The sequence below is a fragment of the Engraulis encrasicolus genome, chromosome 20 (assembly GCF_034702125.1).
Source record: "Engraulis encrasicolus isolate BLACKSEA-1 chromosome 20, IST_EnEncr_1.0, whole genome shotgun sequence".
NCBI classification, from domain to species: domain Eukaryota; kingdom Metazoa; phylum Chordata; class Actinopteri; order Clupeiformes; family Engraulidae; genus Engraulis; species Engraulis encrasicolus.
In genome coordinates, this window is record NC_085876.1 from 24449807 (window position 1) to 24462306 (window position 12500).

Here is a 12500-nt window from a genome sequence, read left to right on the forward strand (position 1 = left end):
AGCTCTGAGTTCATCTGTCGGACGCCTCGCCTTGCCTTGACTAGCTCCTCGCCCCCCTGTCTGTCATTCTGTCTGTGTGTCTGTCTGTCTGATTCTAGTCTATATAATTATGTTCTCTTTGCAGTCCTCTCAATTCTTAGCCTGACAGTTAGTGTTTTCTATATTCTATTCTCTCTCTCTCTCTCTCTCTCTCTCTCTCTCTCTCTCTCTCTCTCTCTCTCTCTCTCTCTCTCTCTCTCTCACTCCCTCTTCCCTTTTCTTCACCAGTCTCCCTCATGCAATCATGTTTTGTGGCCCTCTGTGTCTCTCTCTTCACCTCTCTCTCTACCTGCGAGGCTGCTTTCACCGTGTCGTCCTTGACACTTGTTTTTCTGTCCTCTTCGCCCCTTTTTCTTTGTGCCTCCAGACACACGTTTGTCTCCATTTGATCCTTTTTTTCATACCCTATGTTTTTTATTGGTTTGGCCGGTTTGTTTTTTCATAGAGGACTTCTTCTTCAACAAGGCTGCATGTAATGTTCTCTATGAAGATCATGGGCGGCAGTGACCTAATGGTAATGGAGGTCTCTGGATCACATGGTTGCGTGTTGAGACCCATCCTTACCAGTAGGATGAATATACAGTCATTGGAAAAAGTTTGCACAGTGCACACCCTTTGAATTTTCTTACATTTCTGTCTAAATTGGTCATAAAACATGGTCTTAACTTCCCGGAAATCACAAGAAGGAACAAACAGAGTCTACTCATTCCTAATTCCACCCAAACATTTACATGTTATCATATTTTTATTGGTCATAAGATGTAAGCATTCACTAAATCTCAAAGGGTGTACAAGCTTTTTCCTATGACTGTAGTAGGACCTTTGATCCAGGGCTGAAGTACCTTTGAGCAAGGCGCCTAACCCTGCAGTGCTCCAAGGACTGTAAACCGATACTCTATTATAACTGGAAGTTGTTTTGGATAAAAGCGGCAGTAAAATGTAATATATTTATATATTTATTTACATATAAATAATGTAATATAATGCAATAATGTATATTGTAATATAATGTAATGATATTTACATGAAGAATAAGTGAAATGGTAATTGATACTACAGCAAATAAGATAAGAGTGGGATGGAGGGAGAAGATGGGAAGAGGGGAAAGATGTCCCTCGTGGGGACCCTTAGCATGTCATTCATGCAGTATTAAGCTAGTGCTTCCTACACATGCATGTCCATCTCTCTCTGTCTCTCTCTCTCTGTCTCTCTCTCTCTCTCTCTCTCTCTCTCTCTCTCTCTCTCTCTCTCTCTCTCTCTCTCTCTCTCTCTCTCTCTCTCTCTCCATGGGGTCCCTGCTGTGTGCGTGTGTCTCATGCAGTATTAAGTCAGTGTTTCCCTCACACGCGCGTCCATGTCAACTTGATGACAACCGCTCAGCCTGACGAGGGGCCCCGCTCACAGATCAATCATTTCGGTCTCAGGGAGATGGAACAAGGGAATCGAGAAATTAAGAGGAAGAGAAGGAGAGAGGAGAAAATGAGTGAGTGAGTGAGTGAGTGAGTGAGTGAGTGAGTGAGTGAGTGAGTGAGTGAGTGATGCCCCACTCGCCCATCCAACGAGTGTAACACAATTTCAGACATGGAGCTAGAGAAAGGGAGGAAAAGAGAAGGAAAGTGAAGGCAAGACCGAGAGAGTGTGAGTGTGTGTGTGTGTGTGTGTGTGTGCGCGTGTGTGTGTGTGTGTGTGTGTGTGTGTGTGTGTGATCCCTTATTTGTAGAGTTGTAGTCTGAATACTGAGAGACAGAGAGGAGAAAGAAAGGCTGCGTGTGTATGTGAGTGCGTATACTGTGTGTGTGTGTGCGTGTGCGTGCGCGTGCGCGCGCGCGTGCGAGCTGTGTGCGGTGTGTGCGTGCATGCGTGTAATGGTGGTCCCTTGTTTGTGCAGTTGTGGTCTGAATACTGAGAGACAGAGAAGAGAAAGAAAGTCTGTGTGTGTGTGTGAGAGCGAGTGTATACTGCGCGTGTGTGCGTGCGCGCGTGCGTGTGTGTGTGTGTGTGTGTGTGTGTGTATACTGTGTGTACTGCGTGTGTGTGTGTTGGTCTCTGGAGGTGTTGTTCCTCATCACTTGTGCTGTAGTGGATGGGACAGGGGACAGCGGCAGGCAGCAATTCCAGGCTTGATGAGAGGAGGCCAGATTGGATGTGGCACGCGGTGGCCCAGGGGGAGGGAGCTCGCCATCCTGCATCGGCATGCCATGCCTGTCTCATCACATCTCTCACTGCCCTCACATCACCTCCCCAACACACACACACACACACACACACACACACACACACACACACACACACACACACACACACACACACACACACACAATAACATTCACACAATGGCACAATCTTACCTGGAGTCATTCAGGACCATATAATTGGCCAAGACCTTGGTGTGTGTGTGTTTGTATGCTGTTTATGTGCGTGCGTGCGTTTGTGCGAGCGGGTGTGTTTCATCTCTTTCATCTCGCTGATTGTGGGATGCAGCAATATGATTTAAACAGGGAAATAGACCATAAATCACACTTTATGGCTCTGGTTGCATGATTGCTTCTTTTAGGAACAATACAGTATGAAAGAGTGTGTGTGTGTGTGTGTGTGTGTGTGTGTGTGTGTGTGTGTGTGTGTGTGTGTGTGTGTGTGTGTGTGTGTGTGTGTGTGTGTGTGTGTGTGTGTGTGTGTGTGTGTGTGTGTGTGTTTCTTTTCTCTCTCTCTCTCTCTCTCTCTCTCTCTCTCTCTCTCTCTCTCTCTCTCTCTCTCTCTCTCTCTCTCTCTCTCTCTGTGTGTGTGTGTGTGTGTGTGTGTGTGTGTGTGTGTGTGTGTAAAGGCACACTCATTTTTTTCCGTTTTGCCATCAGAAAGGAGCCAGTGCTTTGTAAACAGCCGGTTTGTTTTCTCATAAACTCAGTAAGCCAGGGACTGATATTTCTTCCTCTCGATTGCACCCTCAACAATAGAGGAGGGGTGTGTGTGTGTGTGAGAGAGGAATAAAACATGCCCTGAGGTATTCCAGTTAATGCATTCTCTGAAATTACTGTTTGGATATCTTCCTTCCACACACATGCATGCGTACATACAGTGCACACACACACTCGGGGTGGTTTTGGTTATAGAGCACACACACACACACACACACACACACACACACACACACACACACACACACACACACACACACACACACACACACACACACACACACACACACAGTAGCAAGCTATCCATATATTAAACCAGCTTACAGTAATTGGCTAGTGATTCGAATTTTATCTGTTGAACCAAAGCCGGCAGTTTGTGTGTGTGTGTGTGTGTGTGCGCGCGTGCGTGCGTGCGTGTTTTGGGTGTGTGTGTGCCTGTGCATGTGTTCTCATAAATAAGACGGTAGTGTGTGTTTGTGTCTATAATTTATGTTTGGGTGGTGGGTGGCTTTTTTAATATGTGCAAATGGATATGTCAGCCATTGTATATGGTTTTGGTCAGACGCCTTTGTGTACGCATCTGCATTGGTGTACGCATCTGCATTGGTGTACGCATCTGCATTGGTGTACGCATCTGCATTGGTGTGCTTCTGTTTGTGCATCTGCATTGGTGTGCTTCTGTTTGTGCGTTTGCATTGTCCACTCGGCCCCAAGGCAAGCCTAAGAAAGGGTATGGAGGGAGTGAGTTGACTGTAAAGATGGTGAAGAAGTGAGTCAGGATGCTGTTGCCAGAGAGAATACGAGAATTAGTATGCTTTATATATATATAATTTATGTACTTTTTATTTTGAAGCTTATTCAAATAAAATGCTTATAATAATAATAATAATAATAATTTGTATTGCTTAAAGTGCAGTTTCACCATACAACATGGTTTCAAAACACTGTAAAAACAAAAAATAAAAAAGTTAAATAAAATAATGAATGAATTAAAATTATGCAATGACGTTGGTTGATCCGGCCTTTTATGCAGACCGGAACCTGTTCATGGCCCCCATAGTAACGCTTTATATTGGTATGGAATTCTATGGAATTTTACTATCTCTGCCATCACTGTCCATGTTGAGGAGAAAGACAGACGTTCTCTTGTGGATCTACGGCAGAACATGACATTGGACACTGAATAGTGATGAGAGCAAAGCGCTATGTGTTTTTCTTTCCTCTTTTTATTTGTTTTTACTTGCTTTGGTCTTGTATCTGGCCTGCATTTTTCTTTCTTGTGATATGGATCGCCCTGGGTCTGGAGTAAAGGTGGAATGAATTGAATTGAATGGCTGAATTGAATTCAATTGAATTGAATTAAAAGAGGCGAATGGCAAGGAGCAAATAGAGGATTGTGTTGATGATGAGGAGAACGGTGATGGTGATGGTGATGATGATGAGTGAGGACAAAGGGAGTGAGGACAAAGTCATCGTGTACTCTATTGTCAAACATCTACCGTATTGAACTGTAGTTAATACAGATGATTGGAATTAGGGATGCAAATTATCGATTAATTCATTAATCATTAGTTGATAGTGTTATCGATCGACTTTCGATTAATTGATAAGCGGCGTTTTTTCACCTGAATTTTAAAAATCGCCTTTTAAAATATCAGCTAAATAGTTAAAACACTGAGTTCAAAAAGTATATTGTTAAATTATATTATGAGAATTATATTATGATCATTAAGCCCATATTGTATTTTATTGTATTATGTTATATTATATTATTATAATATAATTATAATTATGCATTAGGAAAAGAAAGCTGTTTCTATGGCATCTCCACACCACCTTTGGGGAGGCATTGCTTTCACCCAGGAGTGAACTAGTAGCCCCACGCCCCCCTCTGTCGCCTTGCCTATATGACAGACAACGTTGAGTGAAATGTGATCAGACTCAGGACTTGTCTACATGTGTCAGCCAACCACAAGCATTTTAATTTAATACGCTTCAAAATAAAGAAATGCTATATGTTGGGTAGTGTGTTGTTGTCCATAATGGATAGTAATGTCAGCAAAGTTCGTTTCTGAACAAAAAAAAGTTATTTCCTGTGTCTGTAAGGAGAGCTAATAAGCTAACAGGCTCCATTGAGAATGAATGGAGCTATGACAACAACACTTACAGCTAACAAGGATTCACCTGAAATTGAACAGATGGTGCTCCTCTTCATGCATGGTCATATATATTCATGCCCAGTTCAGCTAATACTAGTCTTGATATCTGACAGGGTGTAGTGATTAAAATTACAGCTCACAATTTGAAATGACTACGTTTGTGATTTCGCTAGTTAGCACGCTAAGCTAACCTAGCAAGCTTAACCCTACAGTAAAATGCTGCTTGCAGTGACATTTGCCTGTCTTGAAAAATCGTTTTTCTCATAATCCAAGTAGTAACAACTTACACCATTGGACTTGGCATAATCACAGATTCAAGTACACATCTCCAAAAGACCCAAAAGAACTCTAGAAGTTGCAATGACGATTTAATAGATAAAATCTGCGCACCATGGATTTGAGTTAGCCTGGGAGTACCCATGCTGCCTTGCTCATTCTTTTCGAATTGCTTGAGTATGGCGTTTGCCGCCAGACAAGATTTGAGTAGGACTAGAACTAGAACCACTCAACAGTCTCTAGCGCCCTCTAGCGGTTAATCGCGATTAATACATTTTAATCGAGCAACCTCTTGCTCGACAACTAATCTAAAGTCGATTAATCATTTGCATCCCTAAATGGAATCGATTCGACATTGCATCAGTAGCATGCATCAACAAGCACACACAGACATAACATGCAGTAAATAGGCATATACTACCGGTATATGTAAATATGTGCTGGAGATGAGCAGGCTGACAATGCAAGTGAGAGAGAAATATGACTCAATGATGTGGAGAATGGTGATGGAATAATGATGATGAGGAAGAGGACGAGGGGCAAGGTGGAATGTTGTTAAGGAGAAGGAGGGAGATGGTTATGATGGGGAACAGCAAGAGGAGGAACAGAATTATGATGATGATGGTGAGAGGAAGATGATGATGATGATGATGATGATGATGATGAAGATGAGAGTGATGGGGAACAGCAAGATGAGGAACAGAATTATGATGATGATGAGGGGAAGATGATGATGATGATGATGATGATGATGAAGATGATAGTGATGGGGAACAGCAAGGAACAGAATTATGATGATGATTAGGAGAGTGATGGAAATGATGACGGTGGTGATGATGATGATGATGATGGTGATTGGGAATAATCATAAGGAGGGGGGAGAAGATGAGGAAGAGCAGGAGGATAGGCATGAGGATATGGAAGAGGAGCGAATGAGTTCACTGGAAAGAAGATTGCATGTTGTTGCTTTCGCTGCGGGTGAAGAGGATGGTGCGGGTGAGGAGGAACAAAGAAGAGAAGGAGGATGATGATAAAGGAGAAGAAGGAGGAGGAGAAGAAGAAGAAGAAGAGACAATGAGGATGAGGTTGGTGGTGGGAATGATGAAGAGGAAGGAGGAGAGGAGGAGGGAGACGACATTGGTGATAATGAGAATGCTAAGAAGGAAGAAGAGGAAAATGAGGATGGTGGTGGGAACAATGAAAAGATTATGATACGGAAGAGGAGGATGAGGATGCTGAGGCGGATGCTGTGGATGTGATGCGGGTCTATGGCGATGAGGAGGAGGAGGAGGATGGTGATTAAAAACAGTGTGATGATGAAGATAATAATGGCTGTGTTGATGCTGTGTACACTGTGGCCTTATCTCACTCACACCCCAACTGTGCCAGCAGGAAGACAGTAGGCACTCAGTGTGAGTCATCCCATTTCAATAAGTGAGAAAGCTGGGGAGAGGGAGAGAGAGAGAGATTGCATGACACATTGAGGGAATGAGCGAGCGTTTAAGATGCAAAAATCACACCATTATGTGAAATATCGGAGGAAAAGTGCGGAGAGAGCAACTGAAAATTGTAGATTTTGGGCCAAAGAAGGCAGTGAAAGTTTGGCAAATGGCTCTCGTTCATCCTACGTGGAGGGTAGCTAATGTCACTCATAAGAGGGTCCCAGTAATATTCACAGCCCTCGCTGACTTGACAAACGGTGGGTTGAGTCAGTGCATACCAGCTCAACTCATCTCTACTCATCTTAGTGTCTTCTCATTCCCATTGCAAGACATTGGTGTATGGAAACTGGTACCGGTTTTGTTATCGCTTTGATTCATTGGGAGCCTCAGCAATAGTGTCACATACCATGTGCCAATTTTGTTGCTCATGCTACCCCAAGGGAGTATTATTATTATATTACATAAATTACACATTATTGTACACAATTATATTTAACGGTCTATTATATACTGAATTTCTATGATGTGACACAGAAGGAGCAGTCAAACTAATGCTGCAGTGACATGAGTGGGCAGATGGGGGCAGTGTGGTGCAGTGCTCTTCTTGGCCCCAAGTGATTGGAGAGTTGTTCTGCTGCACACCATGCAGCATGCAGCCGTCCCTGTGTCTCATGGGGCCCTGCCTCCATACATGTAACTCTGTGTGTGCGTGCGTGCGTGCGTGCGTGCGTGCGTGCGTGTGTGTGTCCCCCCCCCCCCCCATGTGGCCTTCGGTATGTCTGCTGGTGCTTCTCTGGCTTCATAAATGTCAGCACCACACTAAATATATGTGACAGCTAATTATATAGCCAATAATCATCTCTGACTTTTCCAATATGCTTATTAAAATGGTGTGTGTGTGTGTGTGTGTGTGTGTGTGTGTGTGTGCGTCTCTGCATGTGTGTGTGTGTCTGTGTGTGCGTGCGTGTGTGTGCATGCGTGTGCGTGCGTGTGCGTGTGTGTGTCTTTCACAGACCTGAGGAGGACCCTGAGGCCATGAGGGACATGCGCAGCGAGATTCTACAGATGAAAGCTCTGGAACGACTCACATCTACTGTAAGTTTGTGTGTGTGTGTGTGTTTACGTGTGTGTTTGTATGTGTACATTGTATTTGCGGTGCTCTTTCAGATGGCTTTGTCCCGGGCCTGGCCAAGGCTGTCAGTGGTCTTGCCAGACAGGCTCTGTCTGTCTGTCTGTCTGTGTGTCTGTCTGTCTATCTGTCTGTCTGTGATGTCTGTCTGGCTGTCTGTCTTGTCTGTCTTGTCTCCCATGTCTTGTCTCTCTGTCTTGTCTCTCTGTCTTGTCTCCCATGTCTTGTCTCTCTGTCTTGTCTCTCTGTCTTGTCTGTCTGTCTGTGTGTCTGTCTGTCTATCTGTCTGTCTGTGATGTCACACAGACATGTGTGCTGCTGACTTGGAGCTGCCTCCAGAGCCATTCGTCATTCAGACACAGCAGTAGACTGAGGCTGCCACAAGGGGGCCTATACTCCATCATCATCATCATTCTCTCTCTCTCTCTCTCTCTCTCTCTCTCTCTCTCTCTCTCTCTCTCTCTCACACACACACACACACACACACACACACACACACACACACACACACACACACACACACACACACACACACACACACACACACACACACACACACACACACACACACACACACACACACACTGTCATCATTGTCTCCCTCACAATCCCTTGCGCTGGATGGATCATCCTGGAGACAGGGCCCCTTCACAACTCTAATAAAAACTCTCCATCACTCACTCACTCACCCATGCCTTACCATTTTTTTGTTACATGTACGCATGCAGATAAATGCACACAGACAGACACTCGCACACAGACATTCGCACGCAGTCAGAAACACGCACACAGACACGCCAACCAACGGAGCCAATTTGACTTTAGATCCCCCAAGCCATACGTCCGACCACCAACCACCATCGTCCACCCTCCAAACTCCGAGGCGTACGCTCACTACAACCCCACACCACCCGCCACCCCCACCTCACCCTGTGTAAGGGCATGTGTGGTGGCATAGTCATGCAACACCTACTCCAACCACTTTGCCCTGTGTAAGATGTAGCCCCATAATGCACACCGAACCCCCTGTAGCACGCTGTGATAGACATTGAAAAGTTATCGACCATAGTACTACACTACTAGGACATAACACAGGGACTTTAGTAATGCTCTATGACTTGGTCATTGCCATTCTGCTAACAGCAAATTTGTAACGGCTTGTGTCTTAAAGGGATAAGATTCAAAAACACCCACCGTCCTCCATCCCAAGGCATACATTCAAACATTCCCCCCTTTCCACCACCCCACCCCTCAAGGCGATCATTTATCATCGCCACTCTCCTCCTCCTCCTCCTCACCCAGTTTAAGTGTTTTGCTGTTGCTAATGAGCTAGCGTAGTTCCCCATTGGCTCATTGCTAGCATAGCTCCCTAGAGACACGATTAGCCGACTCAGGCCTGTTCCTGGAAGTCCATGTTGTGAGCATTGTGCTTTTTCTTCTTCTTTTTTCACTCTTTTTTTCTCTCCCATGATGTGGGTGTTTGGGTTCATGGCTAATAGATGGTTTAGTGAGGTGTGCAATACCAGCCTGCTATGCTGGTCTTGCACGCCAGTACTTGGCCTTTAAGTAGAATATGTCATTAGTATTTTAAGTCCAGAATAATTTTATGCTGCTTATTCAGTAACACTGTCCTTGTCATGAGTATTTATCACCATCGTCAATTAAGTATACATTTGTTTTTATTTGGAAATTTACACATATTCACAAGTTCGTCATAGATTGGTAACTCAACAGTCATCTTTGGCTGTGAACTCACTGTGCTTTCATCAGTAAATGTTAATTTATGACTTAATAAATGTTCTTGAAAACGACAAATTTGTGAATGGGCAGCATACCTTTTGAAAATAATCGACTAAAATGACATGCTGAACTTTCTATGTTCATTGAAATTGAAATTCAGAGGGTGTATGTACGCATGTAGTCTGATCATCGCTCTGTATTATTTTCACAGGTTCAGAATGAGTTGGCTGCGGCACTCGCTCGGAAGGCACGGAAGTCAAGTAAGGAGGATTGATGATTCTAGCTGAACAATTGCCTGTAGATATTGCACATGTTTGCAATGCCATGCACATCTAAGAAATTATGTAAGGGTAAAAGGAAGAATAATATTATTCTGGAAAAGTAGAGTATACGATGATAATATTTATAATTATACTGTGGAGGTGGTTATAGAGTATTTTTGTGAAGTGAAGTCTTCGGACTATGATTTTTTTTTAGTAGAGGTCTAAAGTGTGTGCGTGTGTGCGTGTGTGCGTGTGTGTGTGTGTGGTGTGTATGTGGTGTGTATGTGCGCGTGTGCCCTTGTGCGTGCGTGCGTGCGCTCGTGTGTGTGTGTGTGTGTGTGTGTGTGTGTGTGTGTGTGTGTGTGTGTGTGTGTGTGTGTGTGTGTGTGTGTGTGTGTGTGTGTGTGTGTGTGTGTGTGTGTGTTGCCTGGCTACAGTGTCTGAGGAGGAGTCATCGTCGGACACTGCAGAGAGCTCTCCTCAAGAGACGCCCAAGACCCCCAGTGACCCTCAAGCCAAGGTGAGGCATCGGAGACACACACACACACACACACACACACACGCACACACACACACGCGCACACACACACACACACACACACACACACACACACACGCACACACACACACGCGCACACACACACACACACACACACACACACACACACACACACACACACACACACACACACACACACACACACACACGATATGCACCAGAAATCTCCCCCTGCACACCTCGTCCTTGAATATAAAAGTCCTATGTCAACACTTTTCTTGTGCACAAAGTATCCTCCACCAGGTGCTCTCATCCTAATCTCTCACATTGGACACAAACTTACGAAATGTGACCTTGACTGGAAATGTAACAAAGGAACTGGCCATGAACTGGTTGTTGGGTGTGAAGTGTGAGTGTAATCGAGGTTCTCTTGTATCTTTAAGTTGATACCTTTTATCGTGCACCCAAAGTCATTCATGTTTTCCCAGAAGTTGAGCGCGCCCTCTGACAAACTATCCTGTATAGCTCACCACCCGGGGCTTGAACCCACGACCTCAGATCGACCCTCTGCCTAACATATTACCCATATTGTAACAAGTGTATGCATCAGAATCAGCCTCACAGGCAAACTTGTTATGGCACAAGTGTATATGGTTGGAAAATGAGAAAAGGTCACACCATGCATAGGTTTCTTTATTACACGGACGCGTTTCGGCGTTCTGCCTTCCTCAGTGTGGCAGACTGAGGCACACTGAGGAAGGCAGAACGCAGAAACGCGTCTGTGTACTAAAGAAACCTATGCATGGTGCGACCTTTTCTCATTTTCCAGTTTTACTATATTTTGGTCAGCACCCTTAAAAGAAGAAAAAACTTGTTGGGTGAAGCCTGCTCCAACCTTTATGAACAAGTGTAGATGGGTCAGGATCATGGACACTTTCTAGTTGCAGACATCAGAGTGATACAATCACAGCTACAGTAATACAGCTAATCACCGCTTCTGTATAGTTTTCACTATTGTAAGAATTAAATGTTTGATGTTTTTACTGAATTACCTGAAGCACATTCATTGCTTATATGTTCATACAGTAGTGGTATTAACTGTCGTTTCACTGCTTGATGAAAAATGTACTCGTATAGCAAAAGCAGCACCACAGCCTAATGTAACGAGCCCTGCAGCATAAATAGTGCATGTGCATATGTGCAAATGGCCATTGCACGCCATTGTATCCTGCCCACCTACCTCATCACGTCCCATCATGAGAGAGTGTTAACCCATTGATGCTGCGTTGCGCAACATTGGCCCTGGCGTCTTGAGTTGCATGACGCAACATTCAGGCTCATGAGTAGGGTGCATCAAACACCCCTCGAAAATGAAAACTTTGCAATATCCCACTCTGCTCTTGCAGTATTGTTCCTTTGCACTATCATAACTCTCTTGTAATTTTCTAGCAAATTTGATTGATGTTAAAGGGTGGCACAATACACTTGAAATTTCGAATGGTAGTGAATGGGCATTTTTAGCTAAATCTGTGCAAAGTGTATTTTGAGACTGTTTTGATCAAAAACACTGAGAATAGTCATTTGGAAGAATGCTCCAGTTGCCTTTCCACTGCCCCAGGACATCCCCAGGACAAACCCCCAAAAATGGCTAAATAATGGATACATGGGTGTTCGAACATGGCTAAAAGATTAGCAAATGGGGCCTAAAGCCATGCTGAAGGAAGGCTCTAAAAAACAGACACAGGAAATTTCAAATCTGGGAAAGTGGAAAGGGAACTGGAGCATTCTTGCAAATGATTATATTCATTTTGACCAAAATAGTGTAAAACCACACTTTTCAAGGATTTGGCTAAAATAGCCCATCCACTGCCATTCAAAATTTCAAGCATACTGTGCCACCCTTTAACATTAACCAAATTTGTTAAGATTTTACACAGGTGTTAAGTTTATAAAAAGGAACAATTTTGCAAAAGCAGAGCAGGATTTTCAGACGTCGGGGCGTTTGATGCATCCTACTCATAAGATTTCAGACCTTTTTTAA

The 12500-nt window shown here is 44.0% G+C and overlaps 1 protein-coding gene across 1 annotated transcript in view; it reads left to right on the forward strand.

The window, feature by feature from the left end:
- rapgef5a (Rap guanine nucleotide exchange factor (GEF) 5a) overlaps positions 1-12500 on the forward strand; it is a 117804-nt gene that overhangs the window by 43629 nt on the left and 61675 nt on the right. Inside the window, exons 6-9 of the mRNA XM_063185647.1 lie at positions 7842-7923; positions 9909-9957; positions 10398-10480; positions 12433-12451. Of these exons, the coding sequence (XP_063041717.1) occupies positions 7842-7923; positions 9909-9957; positions 10398-10480; positions 12433-12451 (233 nt within the window). The remainder of the gene's footprint in view (positions 1-7841; positions 7924-9908; positions 9958-10397; positions 10481-12432; positions 12452-12500) is intronic.